At 40.7% G+C, this 22,538-nt stretch overlaps 3 protein-coding genes across 7 annotated transcripts in view; all 3 read right to left on the minus strand.

Annotated features, from left to right (window-relative positions):
• Positions 1–5,468, minus strand: part of larp4aa (La ribonucleoprotein 4Aa) — a 12,660-nt gene extending 7,192 nt beyond the window's left edge. Inside the window, exons 1-9 of the mRNA XM_020615458.1 lie at positions 5,283–5,468; positions 2,817–2,934; positions 2,293–2,451; positions 1,510–1,594; positions 1,258–1,394; positions 1,066–1,169; positions 866–976; positions 715–768; positions 432–632 (exon numbers count right to left, since the gene is read on the minus strand). Of these exons, the coding sequence (XP_020471114.1) occupies positions 432–632; positions 715–768; positions 866–976; positions 1,066–1,169; positions 1,258–1,394; positions 1,510–1,594; positions 2,293–2,451; positions 2,817–2,934; positions 5,283–5,399 (1,086 nt within the window). The 5' untranslated portion in view covers positions 5,400–5,468. The remainder of the gene's footprint in view (positions 1–431; positions 633–714; positions 769–865; positions 977–1,065; positions 1,170–1,257; positions 1,395–1,509; positions 1,595–2,292; positions 2,452–2,816; positions 2,935–5,282) is intronic.
• A 1,660-nt stretch (positions 5,469–7,128) lies between these two features.
• On the minus strand, positions 7,129–17,129 carry LOC109971225 (ATP-dependent 6-phosphofructokinase, muscle type-like). 2 transcript variants are annotated; one of them, XM_020619339.1, is made up of 22 exons: positions 17,072–17,129; positions 16,018–16,091; positions 15,721–15,798; positions 13,741–13,930; positions 13,099–13,264; positions 12,801–12,845; positions 12,183–12,291; positions 11,986–12,081; positions 11,807–11,899; positions 11,578–11,703; positions 11,376–11,440; positions 10,758–10,821; positions 10,505–10,651; positions 9,828–9,898; positions 9,633–9,720; positions 9,347–9,499; positions 9,097–9,261; positions 8,792–8,853; positions 8,347–8,458; positions 8,151–8,250; positions 7,492–7,597; positions 7,129–7,408 (listed from the first exon to the last, which is right to left on the minus strand). In XM_020619339.1, the coding sequence occupies exons 1-22, from the start codon at positions 17,121–17,123 to the stop codon at positions 7,267–7,269; spliced, it is 2,304 nt and encodes a 767-aa protein (XP_020474995.1). In that variant the 5' UTR covers positions 17,124–17,129; the 3' UTR covers positions 7,129–7,266. The 2 variants fall into 2 exon arrangements, with proteins under 2 accessions (XP_020474995.1, XP_020475005.1); XM_020619349.1 differs by lacking the exon at positions 17,072–17,129 and having other exon boundaries at positions 10,764–10,821.
• Positions 17,130–18,603: 1,474 nt separating this feature from the next.
• The window catches only part of troap (trophinin associated protein), a 9,698-nt gene continuing 5,763 nt past the window's right edge, over positions 18,604–22,538 (minus strand). Inside the window, exons 6-14 of one of the 4 annotated variants that reach the window (XM_020620346.1) lie at positions 22,398–22,449; positions 21,962–22,044; positions 21,808–21,862; positions 21,624–21,703; positions 21,480–21,554; positions 20,598–20,669; positions 20,191–20,485; positions 19,759–19,961; positions 18,604–19,111 (exon numbers count right to left, since the gene is read on the minus strand). In XM_020620346.1, coding sequence (XP_020476002.1) covers positions 19,037–19,111; positions 19,759–19,961; positions 20,191–20,485; positions 20,598–20,669; positions 21,480–21,554; positions 21,624–21,703; positions 21,808–21,862; positions 21,962–22,044; positions 22,398–22,449 — 990 coding nt within the window. In that variant the 3' untranslated portion in view covers positions 18,604–19,036. Of the gene's footprint in view, positions 19,112–19,758; positions 19,962–20,190; positions 20,486–20,597; positions 20,670–21,479; positions 21,555–21,623; positions 21,707–21,807; positions 21,863–21,961; positions 22,045–22,397; positions 22,450–22,538 lie in introns of all 4 variants that reach the window. The other 3 variants (XM_020620357.1, XM_020620327.1, XM_020620338.1) reach the window with 3 other exon arrangements.

Here is a 22,538-nt window from a genome sequence, read left to right on the forward strand (position 1 = left end):
CTTTTTGATTATTTGTAGACATATGTTAAATTTTAAGAAAAGGGGAGTGCAGTAAACAGACAATGCTCGTTTTTTTATTTTCAAATACCTGACATAATTCATTAGTGTTAACTAAATGTTCATTTAAGTTAAACATATTTTTGACTCTTATTATGAAATTGTTGCATTTTATCTGATGTGAAAGGAAAAACAACCACAACATGATATCGGCATTATATATTAGCCTCCCCATTCTGCACAGTCCACTGAAAAACCCATACCTGTCGACCGCTAGGTCCAACTACTGCCGACGTGCAACACGTGGCTCTCTTCCCACTCTACATTTACGTATACACAACAACAGAACCAAGTGCGACTCGAAGTGGAGGTTTTCAACTTGCACAAGTGGGTTAATGTTACTATATAACAGCGTCAAGTCCAGTGCGTCTCACCAGAGGGGTTTCAAAATATGGTGGGGGCGACGGTGCCCAGGTGGGCGGTACGATGCCGTACACTGGGTACTGCTGCTGGGGGTAGACATGCTGCATGTAGAGTGGAGAGCTGTACTGGGACTGGCTCTGGGACTGCTGAGCGTACAGGCTGCTGTCTATGCTACGGTAGGCATTCTTTTGCAAGAAATCCTTTATCCTCGCCTGACAGGAAGGAGGCATAAAATAGTAAGAACTTTAACAATGGCCCTTTCCAAAATGACAAAAGTGTTTAAATGTGACTCACCATGATGGGCTTTCCCTGAAATGTTTTTACTTCCTCTCTCAAGTACTTGTATGCCTAGAAGAGCATAAGAGAATGATAAGGCAACTCGCGATGCAACCTTTCAAACAGATACCGCGGACAATGAAAGAAAGTAATATTTAATCGACAGTACCTGTTGAGCATCTGTGTCTGATTGGAATGTGATGTACCAGTTGTTGTTGTGTGCAAACTCAACACTTATCACCTTTGGACAGTTGTCATTTTTGAACAGCGACTCCACTTCCTGTGAATTTGAAACAAAAGCCTCACACTTAAGATAAACAACAATTCAGTGATTCCAAACATACTGGCTGTTTGCTGAGTTGTCCTTACCTCAACAGGTGTGGTTTCAGGGACCTCCCTCAGGATGATAATGCACCGTTTGTGATTAGGACGCACTTTCTCCCCTTTCTCATCCACTTGTACCATGGGGGAGGCTGAGGAAAGTTCCAGGTATTTAAGATTTATCCACATCAGATGTATGCACATTGTTTTAACATGCACCATCCCTAAGGTTTCACTTACATCTCAACACATCCAAGATGAGGTCCATGTCAGTGGTGAGGACCTTGATGCCCTCCATGCTGGCTATAGTCCAAATAGGGACAAACTGGTCACTGTCCATCTGGGACATCAGGTACAAATCCTTTGAGAGGTTTTCTCTGAATCACAAAACAACAAATCCACATAGATTAGCTTTGTCTGGATCTGGAAAATAATCAGTTCACTTTCTAAATTCTGCCGTTTAAAAATGTGCTTTGAGTGCTTGCCTCTTACCTGGAGAAATAAAACTCCAGCTCTTTCTTCAGAGACTCTCGCAGATTCTCAGAAGAGATTGGCTGATCTTCTGTTTTGGAATCCACTGAGAAAGAGAAAAAGTGCCAGTGGAAACAAATTACCTTCCAGTAAGTAGTTATAATGCACATCATTTAAAGTATTATTTAACAAAAAGCAATAATGAGCCTTTAAAATCAAATTGATAATGCTTTTTGTGGCTCTATAAGCTGTAAATCTGTGGCTCCAAAGTCTAAGAAGATAACATCACCAGAGTCATAACAGCTTGGGCTCAAACGATGTGCAGATCTGTTGACTTTATCAGCCAGGGAAGGTCTTATGACAGATGCAGGGGAATGGCATTAGCAGTCTCTCCAGTGTTTTTTTGGAATTTGACTCTTTTATTAAAAGATCTTTTGGGAGAGGTGACAACTACTCTGAACAGGTCAACATAGGCTGAACATGTTTGCATAACCCCCAAGTAAAACACAAGGCTTTCACATGAGCATGGTAAATGAAATACAAATAACTGTGTATGTCAGGTGTGGCCAAACAGTTTGCCTGGCTGTGAGACACATTCTGCTTTGCAGACAATAAGGCTAAGCTGAACCATGATAATCTACATATGGATCAGTACTCTGCAATGAGATAATCAGTTGGCATGAAAAACCTGCAGACTGGTGCTGTAACGGACAGCATATGTGTGAGGCAGTACCCACAGAGCAATACTGTAGACTTTAGAGTTTAAGCTGATGAGCGGAGACAACTTCACATGATGTGACTGACCTGAGGTCCCTGAGGTGGACTCAGCAGGGGAAAAGCCCAATTCTGGAGGGTCCATTCCATTCACTGCTATCTCAGCTGTTGCTGTGGAGCTGCTGTCATCCAGGGCCGGGAATCCCACAGTGTACTGCTTGCACCCAGCAGACGATGGCTCAGAATAACCTATGAACAACATACAGAGTTCCATTCAGAACCAACAGCAAAAGGCCTAGTTATCAGGCCTGCTTCATCTTGTCCATTGTTTGCCTTATTATTATTATTATTATGCGTGTACATTAATAAAGTTTAGATGTATACAGATGTGGTCAAAAAAAGGGTTAAATAACAAAGTCAGAAATTAAGGCAAAACTATATTTAAATATGAATCTAAGAGTTATAGCTGCTGGTAAATTGACTAGTAAAAAGTCAATATTGGTATGGACAGACAAATGTCATAATGCCAGAAATACTGATTTTGCACTTTAAAACTCTAAAATGTAATACAATGAGTTGTGACTTTTAATTGGGCTGATGTGTGTGCATCTCACCCCCACTGATGTCTGACGGGGGCCAAAGAGGGCTGTTGGCAACAGTCTCACTTGGGGCCACAGGCATCTCCTGCCACACCTTGGCATTTGGGTTCAAACCTGCGCCCTTAGAGGTGACCTTCAAATCAGAAGCAGCAGGACCAGTTCATATCATCATTAGCATTAAGCAGAGTGATGTTTGTATTTCACCTGAATCAAGCATTTTAAAATACACGAGAAAAAAAAAAAAAACTCTACAATACTGTGAATGTAAATTACACTGCTGCAATTTGATTGTTCTATATTTTACTATATATGAATGAATAATGTGATATAGCTACTATTTAGACCATAGTTTATGCTACATTAAGTACCATATATTTAATATTCTGTCTGATTCACCTCAGATTTGCCATCTCATCTCCGCTTGGCATCCTACTCATTCCTGGACTGTTGTCAGAATTAATGAAGATGTTGAAAGAACTGAGCTGGACAAACAACTGTGTCTACAAATGAACTAATTTTAAACACGCCAGTCACAGACAGTATGTCTGATAACTACCCAGCCAAACTATTAGCACTCATTTATCTACACCGAGTCACTTTATATCCAGTACTAGACACTTAGCAGTACGTACCAAGCATCTTCAAAGCATTAATAAACCTAATAGCGATTTATATGAGACCCAGTGGCTTTAAGAATTCCATGGCCATACTGATGGAAACCTGAGGATAATATAATAACTTGATGCAATTACTGCAACCAACCTCGAAAAAAAAATTAAGAACAAAAACATCTATTAGCCCAATGGCAGTATTTTGATCTAGCCATCATGCATCAATCAAAGCCCCCCACAAAACACTCTAGAAAGCATTCCAAGATGACAACCATGCAAAATTAGAACATGTTGAAACTACTGACCATGCCAGTTATATCAAACACAAATTAATCTCCCTCAAAATGCTTAGCATTTGTCAGAAACTCAGATCATTTTTTTCTTGTGATGGTGCCTCCACTATTACAAAAGCATCAGCATACATACAAAAAAGTACAGTTGGAAAAGGAATTAAACTTGTCACCAAGCCCTGGATGACATAGGATGCAGGTTTCAGCCAACTGTCACTACACCTACAGATTTCACTGCATGAAATAACCCGGAGTTCTCTGTATAGTGGGAATACCTGCATACAATTGGGTTTCCACTGAATATAATTAGAAACCAGAAAATGAAATGTGTAAGTGTAGGTTATCAAGACTCCCTATTGACAAAAGAGGCTATTGCACTGTTAACCTTGAGCAGTCGGTGTGTGGTAATCAATATTGATGAAATGGAGTAAAGACAAAGTAACACAATGTACATTATTATAAAGGATTGCCCCCAACTCTCCAAATCAACAGGGCTGTGGACAGGCAGGAGAAATCCTGACCCTGCAAAGATCTGTGGCCAAGAATAGATCACATACTGTACATATTAACGCATGCAAACACGGATGTGAATAAACAAGGGATTGTACTTTATCCAAAGAAGAATGGATGACAGCTGTACAGCAATTTCAAAAACGCCAGTTAAAGGCGAATTTTCCACTTCTTCTGACATTGTCGCCATCCACCTGCTAAGATCCACCCCTTTCTGCGCAGCACTCTGCACGGCAAGAACAGCTGTCAGTCATAATATGCCTCAAGACTCTTCTCCTATCCGATTAGACAAGGATGAATGTGCCACTCTGTTAAGCCTCAATGTAATTCAATGAAGCATGAAAACTTGCGTACCGTGCAACTTAACACGTTGTTACAGTGCATGCTTTTGTGTTGCAGGCCGTAGCAAGCCAAGAACTGTCAGCTGACTGAGCTGCGCAGCGCAGGCCAGGTATTAGCAACGCATGTTACTGCGCTAGCTCGGTTAGCTAGCAGCGCGATTAGCTAATACATGACAGAGTGAATGAACGTTCATCCCGCGTCCAATAATCGAACTATCGACCACATACCAACTGAAAACAACTGAATCAATACTTCTCTGCCCCAAAAATACTGCATCCATTATACAGCTGGGTCATAACTTAACTTATAGGTCAATGATTACTCAGCAAACTACTTAATGAGCTTGCTTGTTACGATGGCTAAGCTAGCGTTAGCTGCAGTGGAGGTTGGCTAACGATAAGTGTACATACTCACCTGGCTGTACCGTTACTGTCTTCGAGTTATTCGGTGCAAGTGCTGCCATATGTGCTGTTTGTAAGACTGTTTTTGTTTGATAGGATCACCTAACAGTTAAACACTATCAAAAGTGATTATGCAAATAGTAAAAGTCAAAGCCAAGTTGAAACTTGGTAACGTTAGCTTAAAATATGTCTTGTTTGGGTCCAATTTAACTGTTGCTTAATGAATACAGCTCATAACGCAGAGGGGGGCGTACTGTGCTAACAGGTCTCCAAAGAGCAGTAGTCGCTTAGCCAGTTAGCTTGCTAGCTAAAGAAGGCCTCACTCACCATGCCGCCTGTCCCTCCCTCGCTCCCCAGCGGAGCCTCGTCCTTCCCACCGGTCTTCGGTCCCGGATCAGCCTCCTCCTGCAGCAGTGGCGGCTCTCCGCTCTGGTCTGAACTCATCAGCCGCTCCTGACTCACTTCAACCCCGTCGTGTTCTCCCAGCCCCCGCCTGCCACCACCTTCCCTTTGCGGCATGTTGAGCAGTCAGTCTAGTTCTCTCCTGTTCGACTGGATTGATCAGCAACACTAAAACTAGCTTACCAGCTAGCTAGCCGGCTAGCACGTATGCTAACAGACTGAGACTTAGCGTGCTATGAATCAACGAAGCGGGTTAACGACAGCTAGCTCAATGAATCAAACTCACACGCTAAGATACTAATGATTAAAGCGATACCAAACCATTATTCTTCTTAGACCACCGTCCCCGCTGGCGTTTCATCAAATATTTCACCACACACCGCTTTAGTGAAGCGCATTCCTAAACGGGAGACCGAAGCGGACACTGGGGACACGCACCTATCCTCAGCGCATGAACACAGTCCGCCGACGTCCCAGCTACCACCGCGAGTTCTCGTTGACCTCAGTAAAACAAAACATTTCCGTTTCCGGATACACACTTAGTACAATATTTATGTGCAGAGCATTATCCTGGCGTGTTTTGACCATAAGAGTACATTTATGCAGATTATTCTATGTATGTTTTTTGTTGTATTAATAAAGATAAAAGGTAAATTCACCTTGTTTTATTATAACGTTATGTCATGCAAAAAGAAATTTAAACCAGCCTATGAAGTTGCAGTGTAGGGGAATGTGGGGACAACGTTAACGTTAGCGTTAACACTTTTTATTCTAATACCAATGCACCCACATCAGTCATATTTCAGCATGTCAAGATTGCATACGTATGAGAATGTATTAGCTACAAGTTGGCATACTGTATATAAAAGGTAGCCTACAACTTTGTTTTTGACATGCTAGATGTTATATTTGACCCTGCAGGTTGGTGTTATTTGCAACATAGTATAGGGTCAAAGGAAAGGCATCATAAAAAAAAGAAAATGCGTTGTAAAAACATAATGTTATTGAAGTAAAAGTATTACTCAACAGACACCTATGTGTATAATGGAACCTGCAGTTTATGTCATAGTCTATTGATCTGACCTCTTTTATACTTAGACCATAATTGAGATCCGATGATTTGAAGTATGCACTGACAAATTGTCTTAATAGATTATCAGTGTAGTAGGAACATGACTCCACAGTTAGTGCTCTGTTTCAAAATAAAGAAAACATGTTTGTGGATCATGAATAATTCAGTGACTGAGGTTTTCACTGAAAATCACAAGTATCATGACATGTTTGATCTGCTGATTCCAGCAAGACTAGTTCCCTTTGCTATAGGGAGAAATCCCAAAACCTAGAAAATTTTCACTGACAAATGTTTTATTTTGGTGACAGGTTTTACAGGCTCACAACTAAACACCATAATCTCAGTTTCAGGGAAACTGCACAAAAGAATAATAAATCTGGCTGCAGCACATCCATATGTTTGGCTCAGAACAATTATTACAATACGGCTGTCACATAGATTTCATATCGAGTCTGCCCCCGTCTTTACATGCTCACGGCTGCAGCTGTCTGCATGAACAGGAATAAACAGGTGGATGGATGGCCACACTCAGAACGCTATCAGCCTAGTGGTTTTCCCATGACTGTATTCCACATACAGCTGTTTCCTAAATGTCCACGGTTCTGCAGAATTTCCTCCATTTAAAAAGAACCATCAACATTTTTCATACATCTTTATTTATTTGCCATTAAATATATATTCAATGTGTTTATTGTTCTTGTTCTTCAGTTTCTTCTGCAAAATTAATTAAGCTAAGAGCTAAGACGCCTCTTTTATCAAGGCATGTTGACAGGTAGTTGGACCAATAAATGGTTTGTAATAAAACAGAAACATTTTCCTGCTCTGTCCAGTCTGAGCCTATTTCCCAAGCGGACTCCTCTTCTTTATCACATGTTCCATGTCAGCGCATTCGGACGTGTCTAGCTTGATGTCATACTTGGCCAGGATCTTCATGATGGGTCTGATCTTCAGCCACCACTGTGTCTTTGGGATGCGATGCCTGCCGCAGCCAAATGGATCAGTCAAACTCACCACATTTGTTACTTGTAGTACAGTATATCACATGGAAAATATTAATCTTACTCAAAATCTGTGTCTTCCTTCAGTTCATTGAGAGGCTGGAAGGTGAGTGCCCTCTTCCTCATGCCCAGCAAACAGGCGGAGTCTGGAGAGTTAGCGAATATACGACCTGAATGACACAGGAAGTAAAACAGTTCAGTTAAAGCACTATGTTAATGCTCACTATCATCCACCACCAAGAATTAATAATGCCTGTTGACAGTGGTGGAAGAAGTAATCAGAGCCTTTCTTTGATTAAAAGCAGTACCACAAGTATTATCCAAAGTACTTGTTATTCAGAAAAATGTCCCCTGAGAGGGTTATGTGTTATTTGATTAATATTAATATTAATGTGCAAGGATAATTGACAGATGTAGATTTGTTAGGCACAGCAGATTCTACTTCATCAACTATTGGGTCTGATGCAACAATGCACCATATTTTTTAAGTTGCTGATATTGTGTCTATAAGATCTTATAGCTGTCAGATACATGTAACAGAGTAAAAATAACCTCTGAAAATGCAGTTAAGTATAAAGTAGCATAAAATGGAAAAGTGCAAATGGGTACACTTATTACATTAAAAAAAAGTATAGGCAGGGCCTGCAGTACCTAGTAAATGTACTTAGTTGTAATTCATCACTCCCTGTTGGTATTATATAAATAGTCAAAATGTGCATGTACCGTGCCTGTAGCACTGCTTGAGCTTCTCAGTCAGCCATAGAACAGCCTTGGCACCCATCTTAGAGGCAAAGTTTCTGTCAAAGGGTGTTGGAGTGCCACCCTGCAGACCCATAGAGGACAGACAAGTTTATCAGCAATTCCACTGTAATGTAGAGGTGTGTTGGAATGGTTTTTACACTGCATCACATGAGCCAACCTGCTGCATGTGTCCAAGGACATTCTTACGGCAGTCAAAGACGCCTTTTCCCTCCTCTGAGTACAGGTTGAAGATAAAGTCGGTGGTGTACTGGGCATTACAGTTTTCATTCCTATTGTAGAATGAATAAGGACCGATTATTGCACTGTGTTCTTCAAAGACACAGACTCATAGCTGCTTTACATGTTTGGCCCAGATGGCTCAGTACCCGGACACATATCAGCTGTAAAATCTCAGTTTTATACTTGCTATGCTTATTGTTAAATACTGTCATACACGTTATATAAAACCTTTTTCTAGTTACCCACCCAACACGACGTCAAAAAGTCTCTTTATGGTCTTAATCCTGTTTTGACCAATTAGGAAGTTCCTGCTTTTTGTCTGTGTAGGGTTGTAAAACTCACTTCACTGATACACTTCTGGGTCACACATGAACAAAACCTACCTGAGAACCAAACCTCTCTTCACTGTTGTCTTCATCTTCTCCACAAGATGCTCTACGTTTATCTGTAGGCCCAATCCACACATCACCCACTCAGAACGCATCAAGCTACAAAAAGTCTAAAAGGTGAAAACCAGTGCCTTGAAAAGAAAACCAAAGAATCCCACCCACTTCACATCAATGGTTTTCTTTTCAAGGCACAAGCTTTTAATTCTATGTACTTTATAGCGCACGAGAACTTTTTTGATATTATGACCTAAAAATTGGAAACTAGATAAACAAGTCATGTTCCTTCATGACTAGCTCACCTGCAGGTCTTTAATGGTGAATTTTTCTTCAAAGATGTAGGCAGCATCAGCCCCAGCAGCTAGACCGGCCATGGTGGCTAAGTAACCACAGTACCCGCCCATAGTTTCAACAATAAACACACGGCGCTTGGTCCCTGCTGAGGACTGCTTGATTCTGTCACAGGTCTGTACAGAAACATACAAAGTGTGTATTTAGCTCATGACTGTTTAATGTACTGCATGTGTGTGTATCTGTTGTTACGGAACTGACAGAGGTGATGGTGTTAAGGGCGGTGTCAGCACCGATGCTGAACTCGGAGCCGGGGACGTTGTTGGAGACGGTAGCAGGGATAACCACCATGGGAATGCACATCTCCTCATACTTCTCTCTGGCTTGAACCAGCTCCAGACCCCCCATATAGGCCTGCAGCGAGGGAGAAGATGAAGATTAATTTGTTTATGTGGTTCTAAAAAAAGAGCAACGCTGTCAAGCTTTCATATTACTGGTTAATTTATCCTTGACCAGCCAAGATGAGGTTTAGTCTGTTATGTCTTACCTCAAATCCACCAATCATCACCAAAGCATGGATGTTGAACTTGGCAAGGTTCTGGCTGATGTCCTGTAATATTTTAGCTGGCAGAGTTCTTTAGGAAGCAGGAGCAAATAACACAGTGAAAAGCTTTGTTGTTTTATGAGAAATGCCAGTGTCTCTTTACAGTACAGCTGTACTACTGAAAAAAGATTCACGTACCTCTTGGTGCCCAGTGCTGAGCCTCCTTTTCCAGTCCAGCCACTCACTGAAGTCCAGGTGACAGGTTCGATCTGCATGGAGAGAAAATGTTAAAAACCAAAACATATATGACTACTGGAGAACAGAGACAACACAAAAACTGACTTACGGTGTATATAATACACAGCTAAATTTTACATTCTAGTGTTATTCTGAGAATCTGTTTTTTTTTTTTTTTCAAGCAAAGCAACAGATTTGTGTTGGTGCTTGATCATTTCAAGGAGAAGGACTGCACACAGGCCTGCTCTGTTTTCTTTATTCAGGTCATGTGGGGTCAAACAGAAATAATGAGTAGAAAAACACTTGGTATACATTTTCAAACATGATGGAGTTTTACCCTATTGGATAATGACACCCTTCAGTAATCGAATCATTATCTGTGCCATCAGTGCAAAGGAACATAATAATAATGCATGTGTTCCTATGGGAACAAGTAACATAGTATTGCAGCTCCATGACGTGTTGCCATTTATAAAGAACTTTACATTTGGGTTCATAACTCTTGATTTGTAATTGTAATTAAAAAAAAATTTCCCTGGATTTCTTGTTGACACAGCTGAATTTTTACAAGTCATTTTAAAATGTTGTCGAATCTTAACAAAAGTAGTTCAGAGCAAAGGGGATAAATGTACTGTTACCTGTCCGTGAGCCAGACCGTCAAATCCGTCGTGAACAGCCAGCATGGTGTGACCCTGGATGATTCCCATCCTGACTACTGCACGGACCGCAGCATTCATGCCAGCACACGGGGCTCCAATGTTCATGATGGCCACATTGATGTTACTCTGACAGCAGGAGAGAGGGATACTGGTGTAGACATTTAACTCAACGGTTCCTTTCCCATTACAATTCATGTTTATTAACAGTAGCAAAAGTGTGGATGATCCTCACCTTAACATCTGGGGGACTAATGTGAGCCAGCAGCTTGTATGTGTCCCAGTTGTTCTCAAAACTCCTGTGCATTATTAATACAGGTGAGTGTTGGTTGGTCACAGATACTTTTTCTATTTAAATATCAGTGGTGATAATAATCGCTATCAGTCACAACAGTGATGCTTTTTATGATGTTTCTGTTGCTGTGCTTTATTTACTTTGTTCTATGTTTTTACTGTAGCCTGTGTCGTTTTCTTTGTTCACTGCATTGAGACTGTTGCACTGTGAAGCCTGGAGTGTGCCACTGAAATCATCAGACTGTTAGTGTCTATATTATACTATGCTTTTCTCCTTCAGTGAATCAGTGTGAAAACAGCCTCCTAGTGTCAAATATCAGGTGAAGTAACAACATGCAAAATGCATTTTTAGTGGAGGACGTTAAATAATTTTACACACTGTAAAAAATAAACATAGTAAATATCAATAATTATTCCACCGGCACACTCCAGGTTCTGTAGTACTACATGTTAAACAAAGTCTGATGGATCAGTTCCCCATTGTGGGATCAATAAAGTCCTACCAGTTCAGTTGTTCATTGCTATTACACTCTGTTACATTCAAGAGGAACGTACTTACCTTCCTCTGAGCTTGATAGCATCCTCAAATCTGCCCTCAGCCATGGCAGCAGTCACATCTTTGGTCTGTAAAGGAAAAAGAGCGTTAGAGTGAGAAAGAGAGAAACCCGCCTCTGTAACATCAGTGCACATCCTCCAAAACAAGTAGATCTGCATGCTAAAATGCACAGAAATTGTGCTGGGGTGAAAATATTTTGGCGTACCACTTGCACACACTCCATGAGTGGCAGTCTGACTGCCTGGTTCCCAGACAGGCTGACCACACAGGCAGGAGTGTCCGGAGTAGCCTCCAGCAGTGCCATCACTGCCTCCACACCCATCCTGCTTCCCTGGACCATGCACACACACAGTCAGATCATCAGGAGCATGAATGAGGAATGGTGAGGAACTGTACACTGTCCTTCATAATAGGTGTTTTACCAAAATGCATACCAAGATTCTGTCAAAGGCGGAGGGTGTGCCACCTCTCTGTACATGTCCAAGAACAGTAGTGCGAGTGTCAAAGCCGAGCCTGTCAGTCACCAGCTGAGGACAAATTAGTCACTATGTTAGTATGTCACATTGTGTCTGCTGCTACTTTCCTCTGACTGACATCATGGGGAAGGGCTTGCCTTTTTGATCTGGTCAGATGTGATTGGTTTACCATCTCTGGAAATTGCACCTTCAGCCACAATGATCACATTCAGACGAGAACCTCGGGCCCTTTGCTAAAAAAATTAATCAAAGGAAATAAAAATGTATTTGTACAATTGATGTGGAATGAGACAGTATCGCAAGCATCTCCATCTGCAAACAAAGACACACTAACATCTGCAAGCCTCCTGCACAAATGGTCCTCCCAGCCGTCATCTGGTGGCATCTCTGGAATGAACATCCAGTCGGCACCACAGGACAGAGCTGTCACCAGGGCCAGGTACCTGCAGACAAACACACACACACACATTTTAAACAGATTTTGCCATTAGTTTGCTCCTTGCTAGTTAGTATTAGGGCGGTGATAGGAAATAAGTAGAAACAGAGGAGGGATGACATGCACCAAAGGTCCCATGCTGAAGTTGAACATCGCCAGCATTTCAAGCCACTTGGCCACCAGGACACACCCTGTTATTAAAATTTCTATACTGAGTGGAATTGTGTTTAAAAGAAAAAAGTTTGATGCTTCTCTACATAAGCACAAAAGACATTTTATTAGAAATAAATTACTGTGAATGTGAATAAATGAATTTTAAGGGCATTTACTGTTAAATGCTGAAAACTACTTCATTTTATTAGAGGTGAACAGACTGCATTTGATTGAGACCAAAAATATATTCAAAAAGGTGGAAATATTTTCAGTTTTAGACCAGCAAGGTTGCATGTTTACTTCACACAGATTTGTGTGTCAGTGCACAACACACATAAACAGACCAGCACACAAGGTACTGACCCACAGTGTCTGCCCATCACTTCCAGTATGAACGTCCTCTGGTGGCTGTGGATGAACACAGAGCATTTTACACAAAGTAGAAAGTAACCATAATTTATTTACCCTATTTTATAAGGATTCGAAAAACCCATCGAGCCTGGACCATTTATTACTTTGCATCAGACATGTGATGCTTCAAACTTCATAATTTAATGATGTTCTACTTGTACAAGGGTACAAACTCATTCTTTGCTGCTATAGTGTGCTGTAATTTCACCTTTTTGGTTTCATTAAATCAATCTTAATTATCACTAGTCACCTATGTGCAGTTGTGGTGATGGCATCCACCACCTCAATGATGCGGTGCAGGGCAGAATCAGTGCCAATGGTCATGTCAGTGCCACAGAAGTCGTTGTCGATGGAGCCAACCATGCCAACAATGTTCAGGTGGGAAGATTTCTTAGCTTCTTCTTCTGTAATCTTACCTGCAAAAAAGGAAAAAACAATACAAGTAAATATCATTTGTTTATGAGGGAATTGTGTTACAATAATATTGAAGCGCTGTTAGGTTATTTCCCATTCTCATGCTGATGATATCACCGGGAGGAACTAGGAGTTCAGTATCTTGCTCAAGGACACTTTGACATGTGGACTGGAGAAGCTGGGAATCAAACCACCAACCCTCCACTCTACCTCCTAATCCACAGCCTTATCTGTACATTATCTGTAAGGCAGCACACTTTGTGCAATAAAATGTCTTTTTTGTTGTAATACAATTTTGTTTTAGGTCAAAGAAATAGTGATACATATTGTATGTCACCAGCTGTAACCGTTATTTGGGTTTGTGTGATCTGCGTGACAACATTTTCTTGGCGGGAGCAAATGTCATCAGTGCTTTGCAGCTGAGCTGAGGGATTTTACAGATTCATTATTTTTGCAGCCATTTTGTTTGTGTGTTTACCCGCTCGGACCAGGTCAACCAGCAGTCCACTCCAGTCGGTCCTGAACTGGTTGGCTCCTGTCAGACTGCCATCACCTCCGATCACACACAGGTTGGTGATGCCCAGCTTTACCAGGTTGCAGGCTGCCTTCAAACGACCCTCCCTGGTCCTGAAGTCCTTGCAGCGGGCGCTGCCAATGAGAGTACCTCCCTAACACATGAAGAAGAGAGGATGTTTTTAATACATAAACATTTGGCTTTAAAGGAAGACTGTAGTAATGTTCTGATTTACCAGATAGTGATCCATAACAGATCTCAAACATGAAATCTTAAAAGATACCACCAGTCATTTTCTATATTAACAGTATTTTAAACACTTCCCATACAACAGACCAACAGTGAACTGGCTCTACTCATGGTTAATGTCTCCAGTCTGAATTAGCTTATTCATCTGTGCCATAGACGTCCATTGCTATTCAAATACAAACAAGGTTAAACTGTTGGAGGGTTAAAGTTGGAGCTACATTTTAAAAATATGATCGGGGTCTTGTGTTTTATGTCAAGGAAATAAGTCACCCAGTGCAGTGGTGCGTTTCCCTGATGTGCTTTTAATCTTTTATGAACATCAGTGGATGTCTATAGCACAGATGATTAAGCTCAACCAGGACTGACAGACATTAACAGCGAGTAAAGGCAACTAGTTTCTGGTTTTTGTCTCTGTATGGGGAGTGTTGAAAATACTGTTAAAACAGAAAATGACTGGCCTTATGCTATTTCTAGCTTTATAACTTCTCAGACAGATGCCTTATAACAACATAAAGTGAGGTTACATCATGTTTTGACCAAAGAAGGTGGCCAAGGTGACACCCCAGGCATTTGTTGTGACTCATGCTCACCCCATTGCTCATTTTCTCAATCCATTCACTTCATGAATCTTAGCAGGTCATACCTTCTCCACTGCCAGCTGCTTTATTTAGACAAGAGATGCCAGAGATGGTAGAATGGACACTAGATCACAAGCTTTAATGTATTATTGCATCTTCATCGCCCTTCGGTCTCAGGGCCAGAGCAGTGATTTGATATTGCCACTTAAAATTAGGTTTCTCATGTAATCAGAGCTTGTGCGACACCCAGGAGAGGCTTGTTTATTAAAAGGTTAAAGGGCCATTTTACCCAAATTTCACTATTACAGCCTCTCACTTACTAGTCATAGTTCAGGCAGCTTCACTTTATCTGGACAAGTTTTGAGAGATGTACCTTCTGCATCTGTAATTAACTTATGGTGAGCAGATTTTTTTGCTGTATCAATATTGAAGAAAAAAAATATTCATGAGTTTAAGTGTGTGTCTTTCTCCAGCCGTACTGTGGAGTCTGTGCTTGGGCACAGTGACGCTATTAGTTGAGTTCATAGCAAAAAGGTTTACCTGTTAGTCTGGACAATCCACAGACCTCAGAACTTTCACATAAAAAAATAGTTGACAGTGAATTCTGTGGAGTACCCAGACTTTAAATTTTCACTGCTTTGAGCACCACAAACAAAACTGTACTGCAGTAATTTCAAGATATCTCAAAGCCTGGACATCTTAAACCACAGTAAGAGTAGGAGGTGATAAGCAGCTCAGTGAAATCCTTTTATAACTTAACTCACTAAAGGTCTCTTCTCTTTTTTTGCTTGTTCCATCATTACTGACAGGTAGAGTTTGTGTATATCACTGTGTCTGTTAATGTCAGTTCTTGTAAGGATGTAATGATATGTCAAGAAGTATGGATTAGTCTCAGTGATGTCTGTTAGAAATTAAACCTCTTTGCATGGCAGGGCATCAGTAATGTTTTGTTTAGGGTTTTTGTTATTTGGGTGAAGCAGCCCTTTAATAAAATGGCACAAGTGTATTTCACCTGTCATCCACCATCTACAGTACAAGAACAGTGTAGCGTATGGCTCTTGTGGGCAGATTGAATAGTGTGTTTCAGTGTGTGTTTATTTGGCTACACGTCTCTCACCAGCTGAAGCATCATGGACACACTCTCCCACGTGGCGGGGCGAATGTTGTCTCCTCCATCCACCAGGCCCTGGTAGCCCTGCAGCCATTGGTGTGAAGTAACTAAATACGTTTATATAAGTACAAGTTTGCAGCATGTTATACTGTGGTTGAATTAAGATGCTTTTATGCCTAATGTACTGGTTTAAACCTGCACTGCAACAAAACACAGATTTCGTTCTAAAAAAAAAAAAGAGCTCATGCCTTGTATTAATTTGCGATATTTGAGCTTTGGCTTTAGCCTGTGTGCAGTCAGTACCTCATGAACAAAGTAGACTTTGGCTCCAGTGTAGAGACCGACTCTGACTGTGGCTCTCACAGCAGCGTTCATACCTGAGATACACAATTTGAACACGCTATAAGAAGACAGTGTCAGATACTACATTACACTTCTTGTCACAAGGCTTTTCATAAGTGTCTTCAGTTGTACATTGGCAACAGATGAGAAAAATAACTGCAGGGAGATGACAGGAGCTGAGGTTAAGGGACTGCATGTGTAACATACAATCTCATCCCTTGATGTACTCTACACTGTGAGGTTGTGTTGCAGTACGCTGGCATGTTGCAGCTCTTGTTTCACTAGACAACAGCTGTGAATGAGGGGCCCTTTCTCTCATACATACCAGAAAAAGGTCACTGCCCCTAAATTTAGCCTAAAAAATGTGAAATAAGGGTATGAACAAGGGGGACAAAGGGCAAATAAAGCCTCCATGCAAAGGTTTGGAGAGAAAGACTGATAATACAACTTGTCACACTCAGCTTCAGCTAAAGTTAAGGGCGTAATTATGGTCAAATTCTAAGATAAACCAAAGGAAAACACAGTTTCTATGCATTGTATCACAAGGTACTCTTATAAAACTTGATTTATGATGTTTCTAATTTTAACCTGCCAGCATTTTAAGCAGCTGTGAGAACCTACGGGCTCTGTTTGGCATATGTAAGCAGCTTTGCTAGATTTACATCAGCCCAGGTGGTGTGAATCCATGACGTAATTCCTACTACACTCATGACTTCAAACAAGACCTGCAAACAAACACGCATCAGTCTCCAACTCTGCCACTCTGACATTTTGGGAAAATTTTGTTTGCCATCTTCTGTTCCTTGGCTCTTACTTTGGATGTCTCAGCATTTATGTGACACTTTATTGGCCCCCAAAAGAGAGAGGCCAGTGCTTCTACAGCCGATTCAGTGTTGTGCTCAGACAAACATCACGTGAGAAGATGCTGGCCAGTGGCTGCCCCCATTTCTTGAGTCATTTTAAACAATTCAAAATAAAGCAGTGATAACAGTGTTGAGAATCATCTTCTGCTTACCTTGGGCATCTCCTCCTGATGTCAGCACGGCGATGGCACGTCCGACTCCCATCTTTGTGGGGTCGGTGGCTGGCTGGAGATTTCTGGACATGTTTCCAAATGGAGGAGACAGGTGGGCACAATGAAGGGGAAAAGGAGAAAGAACAGAGCGTGGCTGCTCTTTCTTCACTGTCTGCTTCTCAGGGAAGGCAAGAATGAAGGCACAGACTTTATAGACAGCTGTTCCTGATCCTGCCCCAAACCCCCTCCTATTGACACCCTCCACCACTCACTCACACAACTCCAGTAAATATGCATCAGGCTCTGTAACCACCTGCAGTGAACAGCTACAGACATGGAAACACAATGGACTTAGACTTAATCTGAATGCATTTCTAATTATTTGAGTACCGGGAAAAAAATACATGTGTCAATTAATAGACAAGTCAACAAAAGTTGTGAATCTAAAAACAAGTTATTTTCTTATGTTTCATGCAATCAAGATCATCTTTGTCACGTTAATGCTGAGGAATTCCTATGAGCAGCACGTTACATGGACTTCAAGGGAAATAACAGTATGTAGTTCTGACAGGAGACTCTGGCTACTAAAAGACAATAGGATCATATTGAGTTTTAAAATAATCATTACATCTGAGTAAATGAATAAAGTCCAAAATTCAATCCAATGTGACATAAGAGAGAAGCTTCAGTAAATTCTGCTATTCAAGAAACAATTTATTGGTATTTTTCCTTAATTATTTACACAACTACTTCATTAACATTTAACAATTCATTTACCATCTATTTACTAATTGACTGAAAAATAAATCAGACTTTTAGTCCCTTCTCTGGCTTCCAATTCATTTTAGAATAGATTAAGTTATTGGTATTTGTTTTTAAGGCACTTAATGGACCAGCCCATTTATAACTTAGTGAATTCCTGCAGTGGCACAAGCAAGTAAGATCCCTTAGGTCCTGAAATCGGTTTCTTTTAGAGGTGCCAAGGGCTACATACAAGCACTGGGGTGCAAAGTTTTTTTTTATTGTGGCTCATGAGCCGATTTCATGTTTTTGATCATGCTTTAATGGCCCCAAAACTGTGGAACAGTTTGCCTGTTAAAACCTAGCAGATCTAATCTTAAGTCACTGTTCAGGGCTTATTTACCCTCCATTGCTTTTGGATCATAGTGAATTTTGACATGTTCTCCCCTTTATTGTGTATTTACATATGTAAAAATAAGGAGAAATAAAGTAACAAGTTGTTTCCAAAGTGCTATAAAAATAAACTTTGATTGGATTCAATATGGGCCAAGCTCCAAAACCAGTGGATCAGCTCCCATCATGCCTGCTAAATGCCCATAGCTTTCAAACTCTTTGCTGACTTTCTGTAACTTAATTTGTGATTTTTAAAAAGTTTTCTGACTTTATAAAGCTGCCGCCAAACCCACAGAAGACACAATTATACAACTGTTATCATAGAATGAGTTGTACCGTTCATGACAACCTTTATGTGCAAAAACAATTTCATGATCTGAAAGGAAAATGGCCAAACAGTAACATATAAGTTTATTATAAACCTTGTACATAATAAAATCCATTATTTACAATTCACTCAACAAAATTCTGTAATGGCCTGAACCATCCTGATCTAGGTATCTGTGCGTACTACAGCTATAACACTGATCGAGTCATCACTAATCCTTTAAAACACTTCTTTTCCCCACTTTAGTGCATTTACACTGCTGAAACCCATTAGTGTCTGTAATAAAAAGAGGCTTCATTTAACAGCCATAACCTTTATTTTAAAGAAATCAACCATACACATTTATAAACGTGTTAAAATGGGTTTCTAAAATGATACTAGTAGAGTTCTTAGAGCTTATGTTAAGGCCGGTAACAACAGTGTTGGACAACATCATCCATTTCCTTAGAGTCTCATCAGTTCACCAGAGAAGGCTTTTCCAAATACCGTATTCACTGTGCGACTCATCGCTCCTGCAGTGCAGAGCTGTGCAAAGAGGAAGGGCCAGACACGAGATCGGAGATGACCGGAACAAATTTCTGGAAAACAAAATGGAAATATGCTTTTTTTTTTTTACCTGTGTGTATTTGTTAATTTTACACACACACACACACACACACACACACACACACACACACACACACAAACTAAATGTGCCAACTTGTAGGTGTGTAATACTATGCATAGTTGTATCATATAGTGTTGTAAATTAGATTTCTTGCTGAGAGTTAAATGAGAAGAGCAATACCACAATATCCACCACATTACTAAATGCTTTTCATTTAATGGTCACATGACATTTCCTCTCGCACCACCTTCACAATAAACCAAACGTGGCACAATTACATCAAGATAGTAACAGTACATCTTCTGTTCAATGCTTTTGTGTTCTGCTGAGTCATGAAAACTGCAGATTCTGGGGGCCACAAGGTTACATACATCTCTTCTTTTTTTTTTTTTTTTTTAGCTTTTCCTTTATGTTAATATGTACTGTGGTATCTCAGATTGCAGCGGCTTGGGTAAAAAAAAAAAAAAAAAAAAAAAAAGAAAATCTGTAGGTTGGACATGTTTTTCCTCTGGTAGCATATTCTAAAGATTTTTCTTTCAGACACAGAGTTGATGAGCACTTGTATGAGCACTTGTAGAACTGTCCATACGTCATGCACACAGTCACCGGTGTACTCACAGTGGACTCTTCAAAGTGCAGGATGGACGCCAGTGGATTTCCACAGCGGGCTCGAGGTGGCACAAACCCGGGTGCCACAGGGACAGACACTGATGTGTAGGTGGCCACCTCTTCATCCAGACGCAGCTCCTCCAGAGGAAGAAGACGCTTACGCAGCAGTGCCGCTGCAGAACTCAGGGCACCACTCTTCTGAACAATGAGGTCTGTCGGGAAAAAAAGTCACATGTAACTAAGTGGCGCAACTGTTAAAGAAAGAGAATATATTCAATGTTGACATTATGTGTAATGTTGTAACCCTTACAAATGGGGGAAAAAAAGGTTTAGGAGACCAATACATTCCAACAGCTGCTGATGAAAAAAATCATTTTGAAGGACTGCACGCTGAACACCATAAAACAAATGAGTCTGAGCATTGCGAGATGCCAGTGTTACCTCTGTGCAGACTCGGAGCGGAAGCTTTAATGTGGCACGTTGCCACAGATGTTATCTCTCCATACATTGGCGGTGTCTTTCTCTGCTCTGATGAAACTGGGCCATGCTGACTCTGATGGGGTGAGCTCTCCTGTTTCTCTAACGGTGTGGCTCTGAACAGCTTTTTGCCCATCGAGAAAATGATCGACTCCCCTTGGAAAAACGGCTGTTGGACCATGATCCTCTGCTCCTGCTCCTCATCCTCGCTGGTGTTTGCCTTGCTCTTGTCTACATTCTCTTCACAGTGAGTTGTAGTCTAGAGGAGTCGGGGAGGAAACAAAACAGCCAACAATTTACAATATCTTAAATATGTAACATAGATCTCTATATGGCATTCTGCATCTTTCAGCTGAGGCTTGAAGTGGGACCTGCTCTGTTTGTGTCACATTCGTGCTCTGCTCCTCCTCTTCATCATCGAATAATCTCTGGACAACCTCCTGCTAACAAACAAAAAAGTCATATGAGCTCAGGAAGTACAGTATGTTCATTTCTGTTTAAAAACAGCAATATTATTCTTTGAATAAAAACTACTCATACTCTACATACACTTTATCCTGGAACTTTACTCAACTTACCTGTACTTTACTCAATTATTAAAAGGTCTCTGTTAATGCAACAGTGATCTGACATCATCACCAGTGACTTGGAAAATGTACAGTATGTCATTTAACTGCTGAAATAGAAAATTCATTTGTTGACATCTTCTACATCCAAAATCTTGGTGAAATCCTTAATTAGCCATCCATCCTCCAACATCAAAAAGCATTTAATTAGAGGAGGTAAACTATGACGGTTAGATGATCTTACTTGCAAACTTTGCCAGCTAATAATAACATTAATATATAAAAGGCAGAGAAACCCCTGATTAAGCAGTTTTACATCTACAGAGAGATTCATATACACTTTCACTTCCTCCCAGTACACAAATGTTGCTCAAAACATTTATCTACCCACCAACAAGTGGCACAGCGGGGATGTGACACTGCTGATGGCTGATAAAGCCTCCCTTAAAACTTCTAAAACGTTGTGTCCATTCAGTATGTCTAAATCGAAAAATGTGATCAAGCCTTTGGCAAAGCTTCCTTCAAGAAGAATGACCTACTCTGGATCTGACTGTGTCTTAAATCTTATCTGTGCATACACATCACGCTTCTATTTTTGACTTTTTATGTAAAGTACTTTGAACAGATATGTAGAAATCTTTGCCTTACGCATTATAAAATGTGGATAGCATAATTTGCTGCTCTCACCTCCTGGTGTGGCCGAGTGTTGATTGTGCGGCTCCTCAGCCCGGGAGTGCTGGCATACAGTGATAGATGCCGTTCCTGAAAAGAGTCGAAGTGACCGTAAGAAACAATGTGCTAAATACGGACATACAGCATGTGTATACTGACCACATCAAACATGGGCTGATGTCTGGTGTTGCAAACTCTCTGTGCAGTCGATTTCTTCAACGGAGTCTCTTTGAGTTCTACTGCTGAGGATAAAACAGCTGCATCAGGTCGTGATAAAAGGACAAACAGATGCAACTGCATTAAGTTTCGCACATAAGATGCCAATAACAATGCTGCACCTTACCCACTCGTCCTGCAGTTGGCTCTGCTTGTGTTTTTCTAACAGGCACCCTCTGAGGCTGAGAGAAAGGAAGCAATGCCGTTTCAAAAGCAGTAGCAATCAAACAAACACAAGGGGGGGAAGTGCCAAAGCAACAACATTCTGAATATATACATACTGTGCAGGCTGAAGAGCCTCTGACTGGCAGACAGACAGAGGGTCGGGGTGTGGCGACTTCTGGGGAGAACTGCACAGACTTCACTGCTCGAGTAAAAGGAGCACAAGGAACAGATTCCACTGACAATGCTGTTGCATTTTTTTTTATTATCCAACTTTACAGAACAAAGTGATACTGGACACTGCTGAGTTTTACTGTAACTTGAATGTTTTTCAGTGTTTAATATCAATTTACTTTCAGATTACTTTGGGTTTTGTCATAGGTTACAAGACTAAATAAGGCATCTTTAAAAATGACTTTGGGCTTTAGTAAATGACAAATGATAAAATTAGAAGAGACTGCCTTTCTAATGTCATCTTTGGACTAAATCATTTTAACTTTTTTATCTGCTGTGATCACATACTGTATATTAGAGTACATACAGTCTTCTGCTAACCTGTAGAAGGTCCGGCTTTTTGTCGACTCTTCATGACAGACACTCGCTGGGGCTGTAAACAAGAAAACCACCATCAGATACAAAGATGTTTATTGGACTCATCATCATGACACCAACATTAAAATAGTTATGCACAGGAAT

This window comes from Monopterus albus, unplaced genomic scaffold (assembly GCF_001952655.1).
Source record: "Monopterus albus unplaced genomic scaffold, M_albus_1.0 scaffold6.1, whole genome shotgun sequence".
Lineage (NCBI taxonomy): Eukaryota > Metazoa > Chordata > Actinopteri > Synbranchiformes > Synbranchidae > Monopterus > Monopterus albus.